General features: G+C 38.5%; 1 protein-coding gene across 6 annotated transcripts in view; it reads right to left on the bottom strand.

The window, feature by feature from the left end:
* Positions 1-27,230, bottom strand: part of ANKHD1 (ankyrin repeat and KH domain containing 1) — a 116,348-nt gene that overhangs the window by 35,511 nt on the left and 53,607 nt on the right. For 4 of the 6 annotated variants that reach the window (XM_052772218.1, XM_052772220.1, XM_052772221.1 and 1 more), the window contains exons 8-16: positions 24,732-24,969; positions 24,317-24,508; positions 22,742-22,851; positions 16,639-16,698; positions 12,702-12,789; positions 11,961-12,088; positions 11,651-11,794; positions 10,861-10,963; positions 626-1,369 (exon numbers count right to left, since the gene is read on the bottom strand). In XM_052772218.1, coding sequence (XP_052628178.1) covers positions 626-1,369; positions 10,861-10,963; positions 11,651-11,794; positions 11,961-12,088; positions 12,702-12,789; positions 16,639-16,698; positions 22,742-22,851; positions 24,317-24,508; positions 24,732-24,969 — 1,807 coding nt within the window. The remainder of the gene's footprint in view (positions 1-625; positions 1,370-10,860; positions 10,964-11,650; positions 11,795-11,960; positions 12,089-12,701; positions 12,790-16,638; positions 16,699-22,741; positions 22,852-24,316; positions 24,509-24,731; positions 24,970-27,230) is intronic. The other 2 variants (XM_052772222.1, XM_052772223.1) reach the window with 1 other exon arrangement.

The raw sequence follows: 27,230 nt of genomic DNA, 5'->3' as shown, positions 1-27,230 counted from the left end.
GATTTTTGCTTTTCATCCAGATAACAGGACACATTTTTGCCATATGTTATATCTAATAAGCAGATATTCCTGTACAACAACCAGGGTTTAGAGGGTATTCTGAAAACACAAGCCATTACAGAACTGAGCGGTTGTATGCAGATTCCAGGTTGTGTGTAAACCATAGCAGCACCTCGAGCAGCAAGGAGAGGGACACATTTGTCCATTCAAGTGACAATAATTAGGCTTTTTCTAGAGATGACTATTACACCGAAGAAAGTCACTGAGGTATAAGCCTGTACAGAAAATTCTAAAGAAGATATAAAACTGTCACGCTTTCAGGTTTCCTAATGGGCACTACTCATCACTCATGATAAGGCTTTTTAAAGAAGCACAGAAAAAGATGAGGCCAAAGGGGCTGAAACAGGTCTCCAGTACAGGAAGTTTTGCACTTTGGAAAAAAGATATTTAAAAGTCTTATGTTAGAATTGGAAGTCACTGTTAGGATTAATAGCACTAATCAGGAACTTTATTCTTAAGCAAGTATTCCCAAACTGGAAAACCCCAAGATGTTTTTGAAGGGAAGGAGAGAGAGGGAAACTGAGCACACAAATTAACGCAAAAATAGGTATATTTCTTAACCCACCTGCTATTAGGTCATCAAGAGTGTCGGTAAGCGTCTGTGCTGGAGTGGCAACCATTAATCCGTCTGGTTCTTGAACTAAGAGCCCCTGCCCAGCAATTTGCTGCTGCTGTCCTACATTGTGCTGATTCCCTAATGCTTTCTGAAGTTCAAGAGACTCTGTCCCATTATAACCTAAATTACCAGAAAAATTACATTGCGGTGCTGGCAAAGGCTGGATAGGGACAAACTCTATTTGTTCAGCAGGTGGTGGAGACTGTTGTTGCTCGTCATCTTTAGACAAGATTGTGTCAGCCTGAGGTAACCCTGAAATGTTATCCTCTGGCAGACCCTTATCAGCTTCCACTTCTGGGAAGACCCCCGTAAGTGGACACTGCTGCTGCAGGGGAAGTGGTGTGTCTGTCTGACCTTTGGTCTCCAAATATTCTTTGGTAAACTGCTGTTGGGTTTTCATCTGCAACTGCCTTTCCACCTTCTGCAGCTCCTTCAATATTTTCTTCTTCTTCTGTACTTGTTCTTCTCTGTTCTTTTTAAGTTCTTCAATCTTATCTTTATTTAAAGGTTCACCTTGAATTAATTCCAATGATTTAAGTTGTGCTTTTTCAATAGCACTAATTCTCTGTCCAAGTTCATTCAGCTTGCCTTCAGTCTCTTCTACTATGCATTCCAAAGGCTGGTATGGGTGAAAAGGTGGCAGTAGGTCCTTATCTGCTACCTGCAGGGAACTTGACTTCTGCTTGGATGCACCTAAGCACATGAAAAATGTTTGAAAAAATGCCATGCTGAAGATACCCCAAACCTCCCCCCTCACCCACCAAAAAAAAAAAAAAAAAAAAAAAAAAAAAATCTTTACAACTAACACTGCACATCTGTCAAACCACAGAAAGGTAAACCCTACACTCCATGTTAAGACAAGAAAGGACAAAGCATATAGCTGGAATTTTCAATATTGATCCTAATATCCCTTTGGACACAGCTATTTTAATCTTAAGGAATAAGGAACCTTTATGGTTTCTGACATACATGACAATGCATATCTGGGAATTGAAATCAGCAAGAAGAGCAAGACAATTTAAATAATTTAATGAGTTCCCAAAGTTGTTCTGGTGTGCAGAGCAATTAAACTATTTTCCAGAGGCTAACTTCCAACAGCAAGGTTACAAGCAAAAGTAGTCTCTATTTGAGAAGACTAACTCTACAGTAAGATCAATATTTTGAACTAGTATTTCTCTAAAGACTGTAGCATTCCACCTTTACATTCCAAACAGAATCCTACCAGTGTAGAATTAATGTATACAAATGTATTTTGAAGCTCTAGCATGTTTTTTAAAGTTCTGAGGCAAAATTAACAGTTTGCTTGCCTCCCTCTCTCCAGTAACAAATTAACAATTCTGCTCACTGTTGAAAGATAATCTTCAACACGAATCTAGCAAGGAACACCAAGCCAGGGCAGCACTTCTCTGAGTGCTCACTGCCGTCAAGCAACCCAAGGCTGCTTTCCTGAAAGCCAAGTCTGTGAAATGTCCAGTCAGATCTTAGGAATCTATTAAGTGCTGAAATTTTAATTATGACTTCAGTGTAAGAAACTTTGATTAAAAATATGGAAGGTTTTAGCCTGATCAAATAATTTTCTGCAATAACACTCATTCACTATACCCAAACAGTAATACATGTAGATTTAAAAAACAAAAAAACAAACCAACAAACAAAAAAAACCCCCAAATCCAAACCTTGAATATTTACAAAGCAGACTCATACAATTAATCATTAAAAAGGGAATTCAAACTTGTACACCAAAATACTAACTCACAAGTGACTTCATTTTGCATCGCTGTCAAAACAGGAGTCACATACACCTCACTGAAATGAATCTTTTTTTTGAGGAACTAATTGAAAAAGCAAACAAATGTGAGAATTTTCTCTTAAAAGAGAATTTTCTCTTATAGAGAGGAACAACAGATATTAAAATAGAATTGAACCAACTCTGTGCTGAATACCTTCACTAGACCCTCTGGAGTGAAAGCAAGCCATATCTAAATTTAAGGAAAACAACAAAAATCTTAATGACCCCAGGAAATACCCCAGCATCCCACAAACACTGTAGACACCCTTCAGTAAGCCCTTTCTCCAGCTCAGTACTTTACACAGCTGCCTTGTACAGGTCAGTAGTTCCAGCTGAATACCTATTCCAACCACTACTGTTATTTTGTCTCTAAACCATAAGTGAGTCCCAAGACAATTTCTCGGAAGACAATAAAGAGTTTGACTAAAGTCTAACAATAACTTGCTTTGTGCTAGCTGGTGGATATTTAGCTCAAGTCTGCTATAAGCTGCTGGCTATTTGGCTTTGTAGCATACTTGGGGCTTATAGAGTTATCCTTTCATATTAAAAAGTGTGACTTACAATGTAAGTTTTGCAGACTACACTTGAAAAATACATTTGCACTCACCAAAAATCTCTGAAATGCTTGTCTGTATCTTTGTTAGAAACTAATAAAAGTCAATTAATGTCTTTTGAAACTAAGCTGCTCCACTGCTGAAGTGGCAGAAACATTATAGTAACCTAACTGCAAATTAACCCTGCCTTTAAGACATGACTAAGATGGGAACCCTTTGCACTGCTCCGTTTAATGTCGTTCCTAAGGTTACTGTATCTCATTTCCATCCTAACACAAAGCATTCCCACGATCTGGCAGCTCTGGACAGCTTCCGTCACTCTGTAGGAAAGAAAAGCTGCAGTTCAAAGAGCCCCGAAATGATACAGTACCAATATTGTCGCTCTCAATTAAGTCCCACCTGGGGAGACAACAAGCCTGTCATAGGAAAACTTTTCTACAAGCACAAGAGAAAGTGAAGAGCAGAATTACAGCCTCGTATCAAGACCTGGACTGGGTAGAGGAGCCCAGGCTGGTCTCACAGCAGGCAGTGCTCCCCAGACAGTGGCTCAGATCAGAAATGACCACGGAAAGTTGGGACAGTTTCTGAAGACAGGCATTAGGAAACCAGCAAGTGAAGAGCTGGGCGCTTAAGTTCCAGAAGAGGTGCAGAGATTTACTTTAATCAGCTTCTAATTAGTTAACAGGGCCACTTTTCAGGTTCCAGATCACCCCCTTCCATGCCAGAAAATAGTTGCAACTGGTAATTTTGGGGATACTGGAAGAGGACAAGGGGCAGGAAGAAAGATCTGCTAAACATGACAATGCACTCCTGAACAGCCATTTCAAACCAGAGGTGGAGAAGACACTGTTGGTAGCTTTGAATACATAAGCACCATAATATAACATTATAATATTGGAAGTATTTAAAGTAGCCATTTCCTGTTTTATCCAAATGTCATCTATATTACAGTATCCTGAAAAATACTGTGCCCATTTTAGCAAATAATTATGAACAAGACACTACTTTATACTTTCACTTTTGAAATACAGTGCAGTGAGACTTAAAAATCCAACCATAGGCCTGATCATAATTACTTCAGCTTCCCACCCCCTCACTCCCCGCCACCCCTCCAGTTTATCTTTTTGGTGGAGCATCAATCTTCTACACAATCAACCTACTACAAAATTAATTATTAGCAATATTAAGTAGTCAATTTAGCCTGTAAAGCAACTGTATTGGCCACTTTTAGAAGACTTGTTTAGTATGAAATGAAGAGCGAACATCAATGAAATCGAGATGTTGCTACACAAATACCACCTGCCATCAGGTAATCACAATTATAGGACAAAGAATTGCTTGGTTGACAGAAAACCCAGAGTGGTTATGGGCACACCAGGAAAGCCACAGAGTAAGGAAACGACCGTTTCCCGATTTATTTTGCGAACAGTCGCACCAATTGCTCTTTTACTTATATTTCCATATTCCCACAGGTTCTGGTCCCTAACCTGACCAACTCAGCCTTCACCACCATTCCTGCAAGGCACACACATGTCTTCAGCAAGTTCTCTGACCCACACACACAACTTAGGGCAAGACCTACTCTGCACAAATGCAGCTTCCCATCCATTTCTCTGAATTCTTATTATCTCCAGGAAATGAGTGCTAAATGTTTCCTATGGAAATCTCCTGTACTTCTCCCGTACATTGTAGATAATCTCCTAAGTCCCTCAGCTGCAATAGTCCGTTCACCCAAATGAGCCTCCCCCAAGCACCATTACTGGTCTCTTGAGCATCCACTAATATGCAGGGAGGACACCATTACCAGTTTTTAATGCCTTCTGGCTGCAAGTAACATTTAAAGGTCCTAGACATCTAGACACTGTGAGCAAGAGTTTGGAAAAATAACCTTCATAGTTATAGTCCTCAGGTGGCTCTCCTAAGCAACTAAACTCTTCTAATTTAAGTTTGCTTAAAACACATTCACTCTTTATAGGGTTGCTGCCTACAAACAAGTCTGATACCATATTTCATCCTGTGTGCTTATGGTTCTCAAGGAACTTGCTCTTATAGCCCTGACTCCTAATCTATAGGATGTCATCTTCTCCCAAGAAAGTAGTAATTTATATGCCCTTTCACAATGAATAGAGCAGCACAGATGAGATGCTGCCGGTCCAAAATAAACCTACCTAAAACTAGCTTATTGACCCCAATGACACTGTTATTAGATGTACCGTCTACATTTGCTAAGACCCAAATGACAGCCTCGTACTTTAGAGCAGTAGCACAGACAGGTACTTGCACTGTCCTCTGCAAGTCTGAGGACTGAGATATTTACTCCAAGGAAGTGTCTGAGAAACATGAAGTAGATAAGTAATTTTCTAACCTAAACAAAGCCTAGTTCAGATCTTACCCTAAAAGCACTAACTGATGAATTAGCAAGGACAGACATTTGTTGTATTTTAAAGCAAGCAACAAAAGTTTAAGAAAAATCACTACTTTATTTTTAAGGTCTTTTCAGAAAATTAAAAAGACCAAAGGTTTGTTTTTACAAACCATTATACTCTTCAGGAAGTTTCTGTCAACACAACTTGCATTTCAGCTTAGTGGTTTTCATCTTCGCCACCACCTGAAACAGTTATATTATACTTTACTTTTTATTAGATGAAATTCTGGAACTTGTTTACAGCTCCTTAGAGTTGTTAAATGGGGAAGGAGGAAAAAAAAAAAGAAAAAAAGAAAAAAAGAAAAAAAGAAAAAAAGAAAAAAAGAAAAAAAAGGAGAGTGGATCCAAATCCAAAAAGTTAAACGCTAAAAGATTTTTCCAGTATAAAAAAAAATGGCAGCAAGGAAAAAAGTCAACTGTGTGATACACATTTGTACATTCAAATACATCTTCTCTGCTGGAACCAATACCTAGCATATAAAGCTGTATGAATCACCATGTCATCCTGATAGGTAATATTACCTAGAACTTAAAAAAAAAAAAAAAACACAAAACAAAAACAAACCCAAAACAACAAAAAACAAAAAAAAACCCCCAAACAAAAACAAAAAACACAAACAAAACCCCCCAAACAACCAACCAAAAAACCCCAGATTCAGTCTGTTCCTCACTTCACAAAAGACAGATGTCAGGAAGCATAAATCTATACTAAGATCTTTATGCTTTGTTAACAGAATTGCTTTTCCACTGTTCTTGCACTTTAGAGTTTTTTAAAAATCTGATTTCACTCAGAAGTCAAGAATTAGATTTGCAGTCTGCAATTAAAATTCACCAGCCGCATCAACAGGAATAAGATGAGTTCAATATTGAATTTTCATGAAAATTCAGTAAGAAATTCAGCTCTAAGAACCTGGGGAAACAATCAGTCAATCCATATACACACAAATGCAAAGTACAGTATTATATAATCTGGCTAATTGGGCAATAAAAAAATAGCCTACTTTTCCCAAGTAAATTCATCTGCTACATTGTTTTTAATACATACTCAATTCTTTTTTAAAAAGAACAGGACAATTTGTGGAGGGCTGAATGATGAGATGAGTTTGTATTTTCACTACATTCCTCCTGTGAACCATGCAGTATTTTTGCCAATCTTTATCACTCCTGCAGCTGTTTCTATGGAAAACTTGCAGGGAATAGGTGCAATGGTATCCAACAGGCAATGGTTACATGGCTGAAACCAAGCCAAACTTTCTGACAGTCAAAAATATGAGTTACCTTCCAGTATTAGTCGTCTTCCCAAGTTTCCTCTGGTGGCTTGACAGTATCTAACTGCAAAATTGCTAAGATGTAATTAAATTAGTCGGTGGCAAGCAGGTGACTGAAGCTTCAAAGGAGCAGAATTTCAAAAATCACTGTGAAAAGATTTTTATACGCTTGTGCTCTTGGGGACCTACACGTGTCTTGATTTTAAATCATCTGCTTGCACTGCTAATGATTTGCATAAAAGAATAACAAGTCTGTAAGTCTACTAAGAAAGTACTAGTGAAGTTAGAAAGCCATGAGGCATGGACTGTTACATTTCACTTGGTAACTCATCCTGGATAACTGGGTCAGCTGCTGAGCCAGGCAGAAAATACGGAGGAAGTGGCAAGAGTTAATCAGAAGATGTTGAAGCACATGAAACAGTGAACAGGCAGCTGGACTGTGCACTAGAGAAGTCTGAAAGGAGTCAGAATGGAAAAGCAAGAATATCAGCTTGCCTTTTTAATGCCTTCACCTCAATGAGAACAATATAATCTTTCTTGTTCTACTGTTAACCTGGCCCCTATTTCAATTAAATCACACAATGTATGAGAACTCTGCCAGTATATAACTCAGTATTAGGCATAAAAGTCAGATATTGGAGTATAAAATATTTATTGAATTTGTAGCTACTGAAGCTATGTGGAGTTTGTTCTTCTTTCCATTCTCCAAGCCATTAGACTGTTAGATTTAGCATGGGGATACAGGGGATACCGTATATTGAAGGTCTAACTTAAAAAGTTTACAGCTTCCAAAAATCCTACTCAACTTTAAAGGAACTCTGGTCTCCTTCCCAGGGATCAAAGGCAGACGTGGGCAGCTTCCACATGAATAACTTAAGTCTATTACATCTTCTGGAATTCTAAGAAAACATGCACCCCAAATAAGAAACACTGCAAGTTACTGCCCACTTAAAAACAACAGTGGAGAAGTCTAATGACAGCATGTTGATAGGTTTTAAGCACTCAGTTAAGGCCTATTAGTTCATTTGTAAGCACAATTTCAGATTAGCTATTAAGTAAAACAAAGCTGGAGAAAAACTTACAAAATAACTGACACCTCAGCCTCCAAAAATAGACTATTTTAAATTTTGACATGTTTAAAAACACATTACATAGTTCAAATATTTCAACTATGAAAACAATCTTGCTGCTTTCCATAGAGTTCCTGAGCATCCTCTTGTTGCACTAGTGTGTTGTTTTTCAATAATGTTCTAAAAATATGCCACGGGTTCAAGCCACTCCGCTCACCAGGCACACTCTGCGAAAGACTAAGGCAGAATCACAGACACTGCCGGGAGCTTCAGATCCCACTCTTACTAAACATTAGCTTGCATTTGCAAATTAGACAAGATTATCAACGGCAACACTATTACACCAGCTGATTTCCTGAAGAAATCCAACAGCATTCCTTTTGACCATTTCACATGCTGGGCACCAAGACCCCTCGCCCCAGGGAACCAGATGCAGGGGCACTTGGAGCTGCATCATAGCCACTGTGCTTTACACCCCTTGCAGTATAAAGCAGGAGTGACCCTCTGCTCCTGCAGAAATAGCACATTTTTTTTTTCTAGCCAAAAGGCTCTCCGTGTTGAGCTGCCACATCAGAATTGCTGCTGGCTGCCGAGCAATCCTGACCACATTCAAATGAGGGCAGCAGCAAGTACAAAACACCAGGGAAGGAATCTCCTGCCTCTCCCCATGAAGGCCCAGAGCTCGACTTCACTGGGATTTCACTTTTACATGGACACAATAGACACATGCTAAACGTAGTGCATTAAAAACGATCCTTCTTAAGCATGTAAGAGTTGAGGTCTGTTCAGTCCTGTGAACTAATTCCCCTGCTTCTTTCACCTGATTTTTCTTCAGCTCTTTAGGAGGTTACCATCTTTGTGTACTACTTTTATCTGAGTCTCTCTAGATCCACTGTCAGCTCTGAAATGTTTATTTCAGTTGCTAAACATTGATATTAAATCCTTTGCCAAAATAATTATTCAAATGCCAACTATTCCATATGCTTTCTTACTTTACTGAAGAATAATAATGTAAGTCAAAATTAGACCATAGCTGCCTCTTGAAAAACCACACATATTTGAATCATAACAGTAACATACAAGTGTATTGTAGTTTTACACTCGACTTGCCAAGAACTCTTCAGGAAACAAGTTGTTACTATGGCATTTCTTGCAAAACTAATACAGATCCTTAAAAATCAGACTGCATTGAGGTTAAGAAGGCTAGGTGCTCCTCTCCTTCCTCCAAGTAATTAAGAGTTTATACAAAAACTCAGAGGGCTACTTCTAACTGTGAAGGCAAGAAATTTGTCTTCCCCAGGATGAACTGTTTTGTGACATAAGAACTTAAAAGACTGCTTCCCCTCCCCCTTCCCATGGAAATAATGAACACATCTTTATTCACACCCTCTTTTGCCCCTCGTCTCCTAAGAAGTCTAACAATGAAAGTCCGGTATATTAAAGCCACGTGTGTATAACAAGTTAAGAATGGAAGTTCAGCAAAGAACACTAACTCTATCACAGTTAAAGTAGCAGAGTGGTATCACTACAATCATCACACAGCGTTTACCACAAAAATACCATTTTTCCCCTAAGGATCTGAGATACACAACAGGTTTGCACACAAAGTTTTCAGGAATGCTTCATCAGCCCAATGACACATTTCAGATTACTACTTCTCTTGCAATGCATCACAGATTAGTTTTGCTGACACGCGTGAAGCATGTCTTGAAACACTGAGAACTACTAGATCTCTCTGTGCCAGTTCCAACAACACAGTACTTCTAAAAACATGCCTAAAGTATGTGCTGACATTTGCAATAAGGTTGTAGTTTAAGAAATAGCTCTCATTAAAAAAAAAAAAATCAACTATTTGCTTTTCATAATTTGATTAAATAACATGAGACTTTAAACTTATAACTTTAGTCTTCTGACTCAGTATCAACTAATCTCTCATTGATTCCCATGCATCACAAAATGTACTTCCAGAACACTAACCCACTTCGCAATACTAATAGTTATTTAATTGTAAGGGCATGCACATACTGGTATATAGCTTTTTGCTGTTTTATTTGAACCAGAAGTTGCATATTCCTTTCATTTGTTTGGTACTCATTTTTATGAAATCCAAAATATCAAGTGTTGCATATCCTAAGAAAATGATACAATAACTGCATTAGAGAAGTCACACACATGGCATATATGCATGGAGAGAGTCATGGCTGCACACTTAAATACCATTAAGTACACAATTTTTTTCCTCTCTTCATTTGTGCCCTTGGGGTTTTTTTGTTTGTTCGTTTTAGGAAGCACTGAGCACTTCCAGAATAAAGGAATTAAGTAAAGCTAGCTAATAGAGCTTTGGATACTATAATATTTAATATTCAAAACTGTACATCATTAGGAGCTGCAGTTTGTAACTTTCCACTTGAGAATCTGCTGCTCTTTCTGAGCTGACTTAGCAGACATGAAGAATTTGTTACAGAACCCATAGCTAGAAACAAACTGCTAAACTCACCATTTAATGACTGCAAATAGTTTTAACCAGTCAGTTCAACCATGGTCAAAGCAAAAACCCTTATGTTATGATCACTGACAAGAGTACTATAACTAATACAAGAAAGATTCTCCTGTAAGTAGATCTGCATTGGCTTTTTACAGTGCTAACATGTTTGCATTGCTACTGTAGGAACAGAAAAAAGTTGATATATCAAGTTCATGGACAATAGTTGCAACTATTCTAGATAACCAATGTACAATATTTAAAAGTTAACACCACACCTAGAGTTTATTCGAGTTTTTTATCAGTCTGCACTATGGCAGTTACCACCATCATTCTCTTCCAAAAAATTAGAATAAGCATAATTCTAATAAATTAGAATAAGCATAACAAAATTAGAATAACCAGTGTTACTTTACTGTAGAATACAAGAAAATAAGCAAAAACTATGCACTACATAAAATACTTTTAAGTTATACTTCATTAGAGGTGTTCAAGAATTGATGGAGTGGACTATACTATGCATAAGCTCTACCAAAATTGTCCCCAGCCTATCAGTTTCCAAACTGCATATATTCTCCAAGTGGCTACATACTAACCTTTCACCACTCCCAAGAGAGGTGGCGAGTTCTCTTGAGGGGTTCTGTCAGGTTCCTGGGGGGGTACAACCATAGCAAGTGTATGCACCGGTACACGTGGAACCTTAAAACAAAGCCACAGACACACAGTCAGATAAAAAAAACCTTTTAAATGAACCAGATCTTGAAGTGTTAATACAAAGATACATTTCTACAGCAGACCTCCATTCCACACTTCCCAAACTGTGTATGCTATGCTACCTCTTGGTATGACCTGTCCCATGCTATTTTATTGTGGATAATATGTCAAAGTTAACTATGTTACTCTTCACAAAATCCTGGGTTGTGTAGGCTGGAAAACTTAACATCTTTAGGCTTTTAATCAACTAACTCCCCTGGAAAGCTACCTCTCCAAACCTGCAGAATTCTAAATTTACACAATATATTCTCTTTCATATAACAAACAAAATCAGCAACAACATTTGAGGGGTGCTGTCACAACAGTTTGGAACTGTTGAAACAAAATACTAAGCAAACGCAACCAAGAAAATAATATTCTTTTGAGATACCAGGTTTGGGACTATCCTGTCTAAGGAGCAGAAAAGAGAACAAAGCTCGTGCACTCTTCAGGACACTGCAGACAGTACCAATCAACTTTCTCACTCTCTACCATTTTCAAATGCGTAGACTTTTTTTAATTCTTTCCACTGTTCACGTTCACATCTAAATTAACTTCAGAAGGTAACTACTAAGAAAATGCTTCTTTGCAACATTCATAGTGATATTTAAAAAAGAATTCCTTATTCCTTACCTGAGACTGATCCTGAGATGGAGGTGTGAGCTGAGACAAGTCTGCTGCAGGAACCGACAAAACATTGTTTGGGTAATCCAGCAAGTAAGAAACAACATTTGTATGTCCTCCTTTGGCGGCTTCAATGAGCATTGTTGAGCCATCCTGAAGTGAGATTTTAGAAATAAAAAGCCAGAAGATGAATTTTGCTACCTGGTGTAGCACATAAGATATGAATTAGACCATTTAAAAATGCACATTTACTAATCCATTAAATCACCTACGTGGTTCTTTCAGTACCTATGATAAATGCATAGTTTTAAATGAATACCTTGAGCCGATGAGTAGGATCTGCACCATGAGCCAGAAGGAGCTCAACAACTGCCAGGTGGCCTCCGGCACATGCCAGTGACACCACCGTGTGGTCATTATTAGCTGTAGCCCTGTTAACATTGGCACCTATAAAGAGAAGATCTCAGAATTAAACACAAGGAAATTCTTTTAAAAAGAATGTATCAACAAGTACAGTATTTTCTGGAATAGAGGTAAAATTTCCTACTCTTCCCAATTCATACACACTTCTAGGGTAAAAGCAAGGGATTTTGAATAACTGATGGCTTCTACACATCATCTTCTTCATCTTGTAAAGACAAGGCAGTACTAACAGTAACAGTGGGCCTCATAAGTGGTAAGAGAAGGGGAACACAGTGTACAAAGCACAACTTTTAAATTTTCATCCTGAGCACTTATCAGTATCCCTACATGGTGCAGTTTTTACTGTTTCAGACAGTACTTGAGGATGTGTGTTTTCTGAAGGAGGAAGTCCTTTTTTTAAGAAACTGAAAATATTTGCTGTACTTCAATTCTATTTATTAATTTACACAGAGTAGGAAAAGTAAGTAGCAAAATATTTTGATTCATTGTATCATGAACTAAATGAAATTCAAAAACCCTTAACAGTTTGACAAATGCTCACATATACGCAACCAGATTAATTTTGAAGAAGGATCACAAACATTCAGTAAAGTGCCATTTTAAGTTTTTTAATTAGTTATTTAAACTAGTATTTTACCTTTGCTAATAAGGAATTGCACAGTGCATAAATGACCAGCTCGCGCAGCCTTCATCAGTGGGGTTCTCCCACCTTCAGATTCATGTTCCTATTGTAAAGGAGAAATAACAGATGTATAAATGGGCAAAAATTGTATCACTGTTACAGCTTTTGGACCATCTTGTGATGGGACCAGAATTACCTGTCTCAGTAGCAGATCTATCTTACAAGCTGACTGGAATCAATATAAACTGACTGGAATCAATTTTCCTGTTAACTTAAATACTGAATCACACTGTCAAAAAGCATTAAGACCGCATCCATACTGTTATCACACAAGGAAGTTTCCCTACTTACATAGCCCTTTTTATTTTAGTGTTCAAATGCATAACATACTTGAGAACAGTTACATCTTGTTTCCTCCTCAAAAAGGAAAGACCATTTAACAGAAATATCATCCAGCATCAGGCAGTATACAAATAACTATGAACTGATGTGCAATAGTTCTGAGAGCTGTCACACACTGCATGCCAGACCTTTAAAACTGCAGTAACGTCTGAAGTGCAGACAACGTTTTTAAAACACACTGAAGAGGATCAGCAACAAAAATGAGACAAATCACTGCGGGTCACAAAAAGTCTCTGAATAAGAGGACTGGAGAATAAAGCAGAAAGACGACAAAAGGATGATACAAACCAACAAAAAGGAAATGAGCGACAAGAACAATTTTCTAATTTCAAAAGTTTCTAAATATTGGAAGGATGTGGCTGAATACAACTGTACTAGGGAAGTTACACAACTAGAAAATTTGCCTGCTATGTAGACATATCAATACCACAAAGAATGCTGACTAGTATGTATCAACCCTCCCACAGCAACAAGGGGAGAGAACATAGTCTTCCAGGGAGTGTTTGTATTTGCGCTCTGAATATTCAGGCTGATCAATAATATACTTGGACCATGGGCTTTTTAAATTAAATATCTGGGAAGCCAAGCTCTAAATGCACTATTTACTTCTGGAATTGCATGTATATCTGACAGTGAAAGTTAACATTTAGTACTGACTGTGGATGATACTGTTATTTACAAATATAAAAGGACAAGAATAGATTTGACAGAACAAATCAACTCCTTCCCATAGATTCAGTATTCCTGAAAACTCTGCATATGTCCTCTGTCATATGGCTTGCTTTGGTTGAAGCTGCACCGTAAGTTAGCTTTCTGTTCATACCCTCAGTGAAGAAGTGTCTTGACTGGATCTCCTGTTGGAGACAGACTCCATGCAGAAAATACAAACCAATCCTTTGCTGTAACAAGGGTTACACTACCTCTCTCCTGTGAGCTTTGGAAAGAGCAGAAACGCTCTGCTCCTGCGCCTTCATAAGAACTTTGTATTATTGTACACTGCTTTAACACACGTTTAAACTCCACATTAGCGCTCTGATTTCTTTGCTTACTTGGTAGTATAATGCGTAAGTGCACACATGCAGATAGGAAGCCTTACTATTTACAGACCTACTAAAGTAACTTTTTTTTTTTTTTTTAATAAGTAGTTTCCACTCCCAGGGCAAATGACTGCTTAGCTGTCAATAAATATATGCATGCTTTTGGATTGTCTGCATGTCAGAAATATCTGCAGGACACGTAAAGCTAATTATGTTAGTATGTGGCCCTGTGATGTGCAAGAATTAGTAGCGTGCCCTTGAGCTCTGATGCTTACTCTGGTATTTGACATAGTTTTTCCTTCCTCAGCCACTGCCAATAGATCATAAAAAGCCAGATGCTGCTGTTTGCCTTTTGCACAGTAAACTCCTGGTATTGCTAGCAAATCACTTGCAAAGCAGCTATGGATGCAAAGAACTATTGAACATCGCTTCACTCACTGAGCAGGACCAGAACATTGCTGCCCAAACAATTTAATACACATTCCTAAATCCCCACTGATGCAACAGCAAAAGATGGCAAGAAGCAAAATTTATTTTAGGTCATCTTAGCTATATTCAGGATAGAGGAAAGACATCCTATATTGCCTTCAAATGTAGCATTTTAGATAACTAGCAGTAAGATATCATTATTTGTAACATTCTCTATTCCTAGCAGACTTCACTGTTGAAGTCTTAAACACAGATGTCAGGAGGCTTCCTCATTTAAATGCAATGCAGTTATTCTGCCCAGTTTAACCAACTGTCACTTCATCAAGCAGGCAGAACTTGATCCTCAACTATTATGCACTTCAAATTCTTGCAGTACTGTACACATCATCAGTTCAGCCATACTAAACCATTTGTGTGCCCACCTGCTGTAGATCTTCAAAAGTTATTACATTTTGATGGTATTTTTCACACTGGAAGATAGAAATGCTTATTTTATTTTAAGATGAAATTAGTTCTGTGACTTCAGCACTCTACTTACCTCTAATAAAGGCTAACAGCATCAGCTCAAGCTTTAAGGGAAAACATCTAGAACAAGCCAAACCAAGAAGCTGAGCCACTGCAGTGCCTTTGATACTCACATCCTTCTTTTACCTAGAATAGCCATAATTTCAAAGACTTTTCTTCTTAGCTGTAGTAGATAATCAAAATCAGGACAGACAACATGAAAGCTGTCCAAAAGCATCCCCCCCATCAGTGTTCCAATACGCTTCTTCCTTGTATTAATATGAAGTACATGCAAATGCTTATTTTCTTAGAACAAAAACTAGCAAGGAGTACTCATCTCCAAACACATATTTTCCCCAGCTATCTGCACTGTAGGCCTCGCCACAGTATTCTGTCTCTCTTCACTGCTCACATCCTGAGAAATATTGCAGTTAGTATGATCAGAAAGAGGTATAAAGGAGAACACCTATGCCAGCTTTGACTAGAAAAGCCAGTCTCTAAACACTTGAGTAATGTGCTCTCCTGCTAGTTCTGCTTGAATAGAAAGAAAGCCCGAGAAGAACTTTCTGTAGGTTTGGGTACCAGATGGAAAGGAAGGGGAAAGCAAGAGTATTACCCAAATCAGGTAAGAGTTTACATTATCTAAACCTTTTCCACTGGGACTCAAAGAGGAGATGAGAATCCAGTCATTAATAATTATTTCCTTTCTAGACAAATGAATACTTCAGACAGCAGAGCAAAAGCAGTGTCATCAGAAGCATCTAACGACAATCATTGATATTTTTTGATTCTTGACTTTTGAGTTCTCTGTTTCAGGCAATTCCAAGATCAGTTACATAAGGGCTTTCCCGCCCCCATTATTCTCCTTGATTCACAAGTATTCATGGTTGGCAAGTATTCACTAGGATATTTTTCTCGAGTTTCCAATGTCATCTGTTATTTAAAAGTTCTAGAACAAAATTTGCATTTTCAAAGTAAAGGTCCAACTGCTCTCTTCAACAAGCCTCTCTCATCCATGACAACAGTGAATATTTAACGGAAATCTAAATGTTATTCTAAGCAAAATGATTTAGACAAAGTTTTTGATGCCAGACAATAGCCAAACAATACAGTTCTTAATACTATGCCACTTTGCTAATTTTCAAGATTGAACTCCTACCAAGAGATACAGTATTCTAGCAGTTACCAACCTAATTGTCCCAGATAATCTTCCTGAGATATGTAGCAAACCAGTATTTCAGAAGCACCTAAAAACTCAACTAGGCCTCTAGTTTAAAGTAAATATCTGAAAATGGAAGACCTTACAGGAAGCTAGGTATGTACTAACAGGTTTAACATAGCTACTTGTGCTAACAGACTCAACGAGATAACTTGCTGCATTTGTGATGGCTGAGATACTGTTTTTTAAAAATAGGGCTTTAGAAAACCCAACAGAAGGGAAAATGCAGGACAAAGATGACATGTCTAGCCTACACAGTGAGTCTTTGTATTTTTCAAGAAATTTAGATGCCTTAAAGCCATGCTTATTGTTAGCATGTATCCTGAGGCTGCAGCTTACAAGCATCAAAGGCCAACCTCACCTGATGCTTGCCCGGCTCTATGCCCTCCAAAATAGTCTTCTTTAAGTCCTCCTGTTTGTCCTGTGAAAGAAAAAGAAGAACTCACGGCTCTTGTTCTAACAAATAGATGTTGTTCTTGGTCATGAAGACCTGGAATATGAACTTAAATGGATCAGATCCACCAGCTGAAAACTCTGTTTTGCTGGAATTAGGCAAGCAAGCACAAAGGTAAGACCAAGCAATGCAGCTCTCGCCAGTTAAGACTCCTACCACAAGCCATTCAGATTCATGAAGAGAGCACAAAGGTCATACAAAGCATCTCATTAAATACAGATGACTTTTTGTTCACTACTGGCAAAAGAGAGGATTTCATTGTACTTTGCACCATCCAGAGACTGCAACACAACATCCAAAGGTGTTAACTACAAAAATTAGCTTCACATGTCCTACAACCTTTTGCTTTATTTGTAGAAGACTGAGGGCCAAGTCTAAAAAGACCTGAAATCCCTGACCGTCCCCTGATGGTTCAAGAAACAGTACTGAAAAACATGACAGTCTCTCAGATCCCTCACTATAACGACAACATAGCTATCTCCAAGCATGGTTTCACTCAAATCCATAAAGTATGACTACTTTTGTAGATGTTTAAATGCTGCCTTATGCACACATGACTGTCATACACATGAAGGAAAGCGAGTTTCTAATTAAGGAACCATGTTAGTGTGAGGGATGTTATCAGCTGAAGGCAAAGCAATGATCCCTGCAATGACAAAAACTTATCTGTCTAAAAATATTTTGTCATAGGGGAAGAATCAAGAGGTAGTTTGGCATGCCTGTTTGGTTTTGGGTGGGGGTTTTTTTTGCAACTGGAGTTATGTGTATGCCAGGTAGCCAGTTTTAGTCTTTCAAGAAAAGCCATGCATGGAATTTTAACAAGTATAAAGAGCTTTGGGGAGAGCTTGACAGTGTAAAATGAGAAGAATGCAAGGATGAAGCTGCCCTCAGGGGTCCTCCTTTGACTCTCAATTTCAGCATAAAAGCACCCAACTCCAGCACTAGATCAACTCTCCTGTGCAGCAGAGCCTCACGTACAGCTGCAAGGCAGCCCAGATTAGAAAATCCCAATTTAAAACTCTTTTCTGTACATCCCAGTTGAGAAAAGCTGGGATCTTCTCAGTGTCCAAAAAAGAAGAATCTCTCTTTTGTTTTCAGCTACACTGAAACAAAGATGCAACCACCTTGTCAAGAGCAGTCTCACTTTCAAAAAGGAGACTGCCATCTCCAGTGTACAACGTTTCACCCAGGTCTGATTCTACATTAAAAGGGAACAGGCATAGAAACAGACACTTTTAGTTTATAGAAAGGTATACAGCTTAAAAGCAGGGTATTTCCTCTTATTAAATATCACCAGTACTCTTTGTGAGCTTTACAGTCCTTAACCTAGCTCCTGTGAGAACATACATGCAATACGCATGTCTTACCTTACACAAGCTTTGAGATAAAGACAACTGCTAGTAAAGACACAAAGAAGAAGAAAGAATTAAAGAAAAAAAAAGAGAACTCTTATAGGAAAAACAGACGTCTCCTCTCACCTTTGAGATCAGACAAATCCTTGCCATACAGGTAGATAGCTGTATTACTGAAGTGCTGGTAATTTTTTCCTGAAGCTATTAAACCATACCACCACTTAGAAAAAATGCTTTTATCAAATCATACTTCAGAGTTCTAATCTCCAAAATTTTACACCTATTAATCACAAAATCTTTTGTCCCCATAAAGAAGTTTAAAAACAAGTAAAATGCACATTCGGTCCAGTGGCAGGAGTTCAGACTAAGACCCTGAAAGTCTCTAGTCCTGCAGGCGATAAAGGAACTAGAATGCAACTAAGGCACAGATGGGATCACAGGCTGAAGTCTTCAGATGTGCCACATATTAAGTCATACATATACTTGGCAAAGCAAGCTGATTTCAAAATGCATACATTAACGAGGAAAGGTGTAGGCCTGCCAAGCTCGTTTTGCTACAGATTTTGACAGGCCAACTTTGTCCCTGTAAGGACATGGAAGAGACATATCCCTTAAAGAAGGGCATCGGAAAAGCATCAGAGTAATTGGTAACAAGCCAGACTTCATAAACAATTAGTCACAAGGAGATACAAATTCATCAAAATACCATACACGATTGAGCAGCTCTCCAGCAGACAGAAACAGATAAGCATTTACTCTGACACTGTTCATTTCTAGTGTAACTTGCCACTGCAGAGTTTTAAGGAAAAATTAACCACAAACCAAAGAAAGTTCATCTCAGCCCTCATTTTCTTTTTGATCTCCTGGTTCTTATAAAGCCATATTCCTTAATGAATTTAACAGGAGCTCTCAAGACTTTCACTGGTTCTTGAACTGAATTACATATTTGATATCTAGGCCAGAGGATCAGTCCCTGAAAAAGCAAGAGTTCCCATTTTCTACTTGCAAGAACAACAGCTTTTTTGTGCTGAGTTGTAGTGGTAATAATCGCTCCCCATTGAGACAAAACTCTACTGGGGACTAGAATCACTTATCATATAATGATCATAAAATGGTTTGGGTTGGATGGGACCTTCAAAGACCATCTAGACCACCCCCCTGCCATAGGCAGGGACATCTTCCACTAGACCAGGTTGCTCAAAGCCCCATCCAACCTGGCCTTGAACCCTTCCAGGGATGGGGCATCCACAGCCTCTCTGGACAACCTGTTCCAGTGCCTCACCACCCTCATCATAAAACATGCTCAAACTTTAGCTCAAGGTTCTATTTTGAGATTGAGAAAACCTCAACTGGACATGAGCAACACACAAGAATCAGTTCATTAGAGTGAGCTGGGTAACTTCAGCAAAATTGTAAGACTTCACTTTTCAATGAGCACAATACAGGAAACCCCCTGACAAAAACATCTCCTGCCCTCTGCCCATTTGGCTAACCCAGCATGAAAGAGGCTCATCTTCACACCTGGAGTCTCAAAGTCTGCACCTCAAATCACACTCAGTTCTGACCTCCTGGCAATTGAAGAGAGACCTGAGAAGCCAAGAAAGATTTGAGCTCTTAAAGTAGATTATATGCTTTCCAAATCACGGAATAAAGGCTCTGAACTGGGAAGAAATAGGAGAACTGATTGCAACAGATCTTGACAGCCACTGTTTATTGTTCCTTTAACTCAAGAGCATTTGGGGAAGAAAGATCAACTTTCTTTCCTCAATCTAGAATCAGGGAGAAGAAAAAAACCTCATAAACTATGCTCCTTGCCTTCCTGGTCTGCAATAAAACAGAATATGCAGGTGGCTCACAAAACAATAATGTAACAACAGCAAAATCCAGCAGGGGCTACATCTCTACAGGTAAATAAAATAGGGCCAAGAGACAAGCTTAGACATGAGATCACTGGTTATTCACACTGCTTATTCCTTTGCAGCCTCCCTGGCACAGTGCTGGCCCTCTCAAGAACCACAGGGGAGGAGGTCACCAGGGACTGTTCCCAATGGGCAGCATGGAAAGAAAATGTGACATCAAGTTAGTCTCTACTTATCTCCAAGTCCTCAAACCCTCAAGAACCCCTTCAAGATCTCATCCCACAACCCAGGGGTGTCCAATGTATGCTCCCAGCATTGCATTATGAAAAGACCACTCTGATGGGCTGCAATGTCACCACTGACATTCTTACAGACACAGGGGCACAACCCCAGGCTGAATAACCTGCCAGACCCAGTGCTACACAGCAGGTATGCATTCAGTGGGTGCCATTTGTCCTTGCCATCACAGAAAAGCCCTCAGCCCTGTTTTCTTTTCCTGTTTAAGACATAACCAGTATTTTCCTCAAAAAGGACCATTCCACAGCAGGGTAAGATGTTGTATGTCCAGCTCCTCAGTGACTGTAATATAAACCTCAGGTATAAAGAATGTTTCTGGAAAACAATGAAACATCAGTGAAAGCAATCCCAGGTAAGACTGAAGTTGCAGGATGAAAAAGGAAAGAAAAGCAACCGGAGATGTACTTTCATTTGCTGTGTCTGAACACCAGGAGAGCAAAATTAACTAGACAAAGACAGACCGACCAGAGGTTTAAGTCCAGATCTGCATTCAATTCCCTACTCCACCACAGACTCCCTGGGACAACTTGGTGAAATCATCTAACCTCATTTAAATTATTCTTCTAGATTTCAATTTTCATTAGTAATCTCCCATAGTACTGCCAAAGAAGCTTTTTCATACTCCAGCAGTAAAGCAACACACTTCAGAAACCTTTCTCAGAACAATTACAAAGATAACAAAACAGCTTACAACTTCTAATAAAGCAAAACAACACAGAGGTTTGAAAGGAAACTACTCCAAACCCAAGGCACCTGCTGTAAGCATCACTGCTGTTTTGCACTTATTTCCACATTTACTGACAATCAGAATTCAAAACTGGTAGATTTATATGGCAGGTCTCCCTTTCATGTGCAATTTTCCTTTGCTTCCTTACTATATTTTTCTTGACAGCTCCCCATTTTGATTGGCAATACAAGAAAATGCAGTAAAATAAAACTTTACTTTAGAAAGGCATGAGATTTTCTCAGCAATACTGATCAGAACTCAATGCTAAAGGCTACAAGCACTGCTCACCTTAGTGATGAGGAGAAAAATAAAAATGACACAACTCTAGTAGTTTGAAGTGACATTTAAGCAGCAACCCCTGCATGTTTTTTAAAGTTTATGCATAGCAATTTGTTTGTTTGTTTGTTTCAGGCTTTGCTCCTCACTGTGAGATACTTCATGGGTTATACGTTTTCATAACCAAGTACTTTATTTTTTTAATAATCAATAAAACCCCCAAAACCTATCCTGCCTCTACTAAAGTGGCTGATGCTCAGTACCCAACACTGAATCGAGCAAAGTGCAGCAGGTGTGCCAAAAAAACCCACAAACACACACACACACACACTGCCCCCCCCCCCCCCATGACCTTCCTCCCTGGTAGGAACATATGACGCAGAACTTTACTGCAGAAGAATTAATAAGGCCTGAAAAAAAAGTATATTCACAAAGAGGAGTGGAAGTATTAGTAATTCACAATTACAGCATTCATTTATTTATATTTGTAAATATAAACTTAAAAAAAAAAACACTTCATTTAAGAGGGAAATTTAAGTAACTTCATTAGGTTGTTGATTTATCAGGTTCAATGATAAACTCTTCTGGCATTCTTATTATCTTAAAGGAACAAAAACCCCTAAAATATCCAATGAAAACCCCAACCCGCTCCCCAAAACAAAAAAAACCCCACACAAGCAGAGAGTGTGGAAAAAGGAGAATAGTGGGAGAAAAACCAAAAAGGCAACGAAAAGAACAATCTTCTCTGCTTATGCCACATTAGAGATAAGGCTCCTAAACTCCTTTAGAAGACTAACATATCAATTGCTTTTTATTGCTTAAAAGCCAAACAAACATTATATCCCTGTAGCTGATGAAGAAGCAGTTTTAGGTCTCCCACCACATAACATGAAAAAAGTCAAGACAATTATGTAAACAACTTAGTTATGATTAAATGCATTACAGAAAATAAACTCTGTGAAAGCAATATGCTAAAACCAAGAGTTACAAGAAAGAAAAGAGATCATATTATGCTCTTCATTTAAAAGGCATTGCTTTGTTTGGGTTTTTTTGTAGTGGTCTTTTAAAAAGTTAAGAGACTCACAGTGTTCAGAAACTAACACCAAAATAGAGAAGCAGTAGCTCCTAGCACTAAAACATTTTAAATTCAGAGCAGCAGAGCAGGTAAACTCTAATCCACAAGAGTTTGGGAATAATAAAATAGCATAATGAATAAAGACAACACAGAAATATATCCTGCTAAACAATTAAACTTATGGATTATACTGAAATGAAGTTAATAAACTGTCACAAGTGTAAGCTATAGCTAAAACATTTCACTTATCGGATGAAGGATTACCCAATAAGAATTTTTATTTTTTTAGACCAAACAGAATATGCAGGCTTTTAAAGTTTTTCATGCCTCTTTTCACACACATATGAATCTCAATTGTTAAAACAGTCTTCCTGCTCTATAAGCATATAAGTACTTTCCCCATAAGATGCAGCAGAATTCTTACCAAATCAGCACCAGCTTGAAGCAACACATCTGCAACATCAGTATGTCCATTTTCACAGGCATAGGTCAAAGCTGTATCTCCTGTTGCTGTGGTGGCATGAACATTAGCTCCTGGAAACACAACATTAGTTTTTTCTTATTGGACATCTCCTTATCAAGTATTTCATATCAGATAAACACAAAAATTAGGGCACTTTATCTGTAACAACAGCTGTATCCTACTGACCAACAGCTTCCACAACCCAAGGGCATTGCTCTCATAGTAAAAATTGCTCTCGTAGTAAAAATATTCTGAGCAGAGGGGATAAGCCAAGGCTTGGAAAAAGCATGACTGGCAATCTAAGCACTTAAACCTATACGCTCACATATTCCTACGTTCCCTCTACAGCAATGAAGATTTCAGTTGTTACAACAAATAAAAGTGAATCCAGACAGTTGTCTAGACTATCCATTTGACAGGGAACTGCATGCCAAGGAAAACCAGACAAAATGCATGTTATTGAATTAGTATTAATATTACAAGACCATACACTTCTACAAATTTCATTTCTTCCCTGCTCTTTAAAATCGTTTGCTTTAAAACCTTTTCGTTGAAATAATTTCACTAGCTTTATATATGCCAGTTACATGAAAACTACGCATGATTCTTGCTACGTGATGCATTATTCTTCAAAAGAAATGCCAATATGATTAGCCATTTTCTTATTTTCAAAGTGTGAGATATATTTAGAGACTCCCTGATAGCAAAACAAGGCTCCTCAATTAACTTTCTACATTATCAGAAGTGAAGTGCAAGCAGCATTCCAAGTGAGCTGATGACGGGTGTCACATGCTGGTATCACTGCACAAAGAGACACAGTTGTTACTGTCCCTTGATGAGCAGGGAGCATTACTTTCTAGAATTACAAATCCAGACAATTTTATGCTTATTCTTAGAAAGGACAAACAAATAAATCACCTCCCATAACAAGGAAGATTTCCAAAATGCAACTCCTTTTTATTTATTCATTATTTTAAGCAGTATTACTGCACTTTAGTCTCTACCAACTGTAAACTGACAGATGAACATTGAAGTGTCATTTCCCCCCAACTCCATCAAGATTTAACTTTTACTACTGTATAATGTAGTAGTAAAACTCATTCATAACAGAAATTCAGCAAATTCCAGAATCTGTCTTGCACACTATTTCCCAGGGCACAAGTCCTAAAATACTTGTTATTCAGGGAGACTGACTGCAGATAAACAGGCTTAGTCAAAGCAGCAGTAGCATAAAAACAAGCATTATCTGTATTAACATTTTGTCCTAAATGCAGTTAGCTGGAAACAATGTTCATAATGAACGTTGATGTTTTTTAGATATGCAACAGATCCAGTGCTCCATGAGGCACTTTCCTCTGTTAACAGTATCAAACAATATTAAGGTGTAACATACCTTAGCAAGAAGAAAAATAGTGTATCTGAGAAGCTAGTTTCTTGTTATAACACTGCCACCATCTAGTCCAGGTATCTTCTAAATCATATAGAACATGGAGTCTATAATACCTGTGGGCTAGATCATTTGCACTGTACACTTACCTGCTGCCAGCAAGTATTTCACCAATTCAAGATGACCCTCTTGAGCAGCTTCCATCAAAGGCGTTGAGCAACCAAGTTCTATATCAGCTCCTGCCTTAATGAGGAAATCGGCTACTTCAGAAAACCCTCCACAACATGCCAGAGTAAGAGCTGTTTCCTGCGTTTCTTCTGTCTGTGCATTTATATTTGCCCCTAGGAAACAAAACAGCTGTTATTTTAACTCACTAGACACAGGGTAGGAAGGTGAATGCTCATCACCTCCACAGTTTGGGTGTTTTAGCTTTGCTCTATAGTTACAGCAACAAGCAGCGACAGCCACACACTCTATCAGAGGAGTTTGCACAGAATACCTAGTGGCAAATGGTCAACTCTGCATTCTTCATAACGAACGCTCAAGAAGTGACAGTAATCTCACCTTGTGCCAGTAGCAAGGCTACCATCTCTTCATGGCCTTCCCGGGCAGCTTCCATTAGGGGAGTATAACCTTCATCATTAACTTCCTCCAGGTTAGCTCCCCTTTCTATCAGAAGAGCTGCCAACTCCACATGTCCACCACAAGCAGCCAGAGTGAGTGGAGATTCAAATGAATCTGCAGGCATATTCACTTGAGCACCACTGTCTAAAAGCAAGCGTGCCACTTCCACATGTCCATCCTATAAAACAAAGGTCAACACAAAAATCAGGAATAGTTGAAGTCACTTGATGCTGTAGTTGCAACCACTATCATACTACGTCTGAAAATGATCCTATAAAAGACAGGGTCTTTTGACTTATGATGGTTCAGTTTATGACATAGTTATGGTAATACTTGGATTAAACTGACATTTAGGTTTCCATCTACATCTAAGTTAGGTTTAAACGCATGAAGAAAAAAGAGCTAGATATATGTTGGGTTTGGTTTTTGTTTTTTTTTTTCTTTCTTTCTTGGGGGAGTAGGGAAACAGTTATGGGATAAGACTTTCTTAAATATCCAGCAAAATACCTGGGACACAAAAGTAACAGAGATAGCAAACAAGTACCATAAGTAATAAACCCACTCCATAACTAAACCCCAAAACAAGCACTGAAAAAAAATATATTCTTTTTCTTTGTAGTTGATTCATGGTTTCTACAGACCAAAAAAAGCTCCAACTGGCAGTTTCTAGACCTTGGGAAAGATACCTGCAAAGAAACTGAAGTGGATTACAATGAGGTAGGTAACAGGAAGAGGGAAGACTTGAATAAATCTTAAAGAGATTGAAAAGTGCCTTGGGGCAAAGCAATCTTTGCCATAGAGGACAAAAGAATTAGGATCGCCAGAGCAGTCTGTTTGAGCCCTTACCAATCAAAGCATACAAATGCAGCTGTCAGCTTCTCAAGAAACTATTCCTAAACTCCTCAAAGTTCCTTGAAAGAGACCAAGTACCAAAAAAATCCATGTTTAACCTAAGGTGTTGTTTGTAGAGAGTCACAATACCTCTGAAAAGGGGAAAACGTAAAGAAGTTTTGGCATTAGGAAAGAAGAAACACTCACATGGTTTCCCCCTCCCACATAACTTAAGAAACTGGGACCCAAACTTGTGGAACAATTTGGAGAAGAGATCTTGGAAAAGTGAAACAGATTACAAACTACACCTAATGAAGGGCGAAGGTTCGAGTCGTGCAAAGAGTGCTCAGTGAGATACAGAAAGTGTGAGGGTCTATAATCAGAGGACATTTCTTCAGCATACACAATTAATAGGATAACTTAAGGATGGAAAGGGAACTCCAAGTAAAAGACTTGAACTGAAGCATGCTCTTTGTATCTCTCAGTGGAGAGAAAACCACTTGCTGCCTTGCATACTGCAGGTGCATAGGTATTAGGTGCATCACCTTGGTCACTCCATTTGCCATCCAAAGAAATGTGGGGTTCTTCCAGAAGGAGGAAACTGTCAGCCAGCTTTAATGATGTAGAGCACTGTGTCCTGACACAGTGGTTCTCCTAGGATTTGACAGTTAAGCTGGATTAATTCTTTAAATTAGCCCAAATGCACACTGACAGATTTTGCTAGAGAACTAAAGAATACTTCTTCCTGAGGAAGACATAAAAAGGGCCAATTTCAGTGGCAAGTAGCAGATGTTTTTATGTTGTGTCCTTGGAAGGAAATCTAAATAAAAAGTTGGGCAATACTAAAGGAAAAAAAAAAAAAATAAAAGAGACATTAGAAGACCTCCCTGCCCAAAGTTAAAGCCAGAGTTGTCCAGGCTACGGCACTGATACCTAGGGGTGATTCAGAAAGTTATAAAGCTAAGAAGAATTCCACTAATTCCGCAAATGAAAGAACTTATGTATTAAGAAAAGCAACCTCAAGCAACCTACCAGTTCCTCATTCTGATCTCACCAGAACTGTCAGCCAGTAACTCAAACAGCTAACACAGAGCTATAGAAAAGGGGGCAAGAGGGATATCAAACACACAACTCCTGTCAACATTTGTCTTAAGTTGACCAGGAAGCAGGTATTAAGTAACCTGAGATTGACAGCAATCAAGTCTGTAAATTAGAGACAGGCTGTTGTTCTCCAAGAAGCTGACTAAAAGCCAACAACCACCTAACTAAAGGCATTATCCTAGGTGTGGCACTCCATCTTGACCAAAACATACTAAAACTCAGAGGCACTTACAATATAACTGGTGATCAGAGACCAGATGTCTCAGCTTCCTGTATCTGCAGTATTCATTAGTTGGAAAACAGTGAAGACTGGGAAAAGTCACAATAATTTGGTTGAATGGTTCCCTTCTGCAAGGGTGCAGCCAAAAGATAAGAAGGAACAAACTCCATCACTCAACTTGGAGTTGGGACTTCAAAGGATCAATTTCCTCTCTGTTGCTTTTAAAGGTCAATATACACTCTGTAATGCAAACTCGTTTGAAACATCCAAGAGCTAAAAACCTGCAG

This window comes from Harpia harpyja, chromosome 20, assembly GCF_026419915.1.
Source record: "Harpia harpyja isolate bHarHar1 chromosome 20, bHarHar1 primary haplotype, whole genome shotgun sequence".
NCBI classification, from domain to species: Eukaryota; Metazoa; Chordata; class Aves; order Accipitriformes; family Accipitridae; genus Harpia; species Harpia harpyja.
The sequence above is the reverse complement of the archived record's forward strand: the minus strand, read 5'-3'. Positions and strand labels throughout refer to the sequence as shown.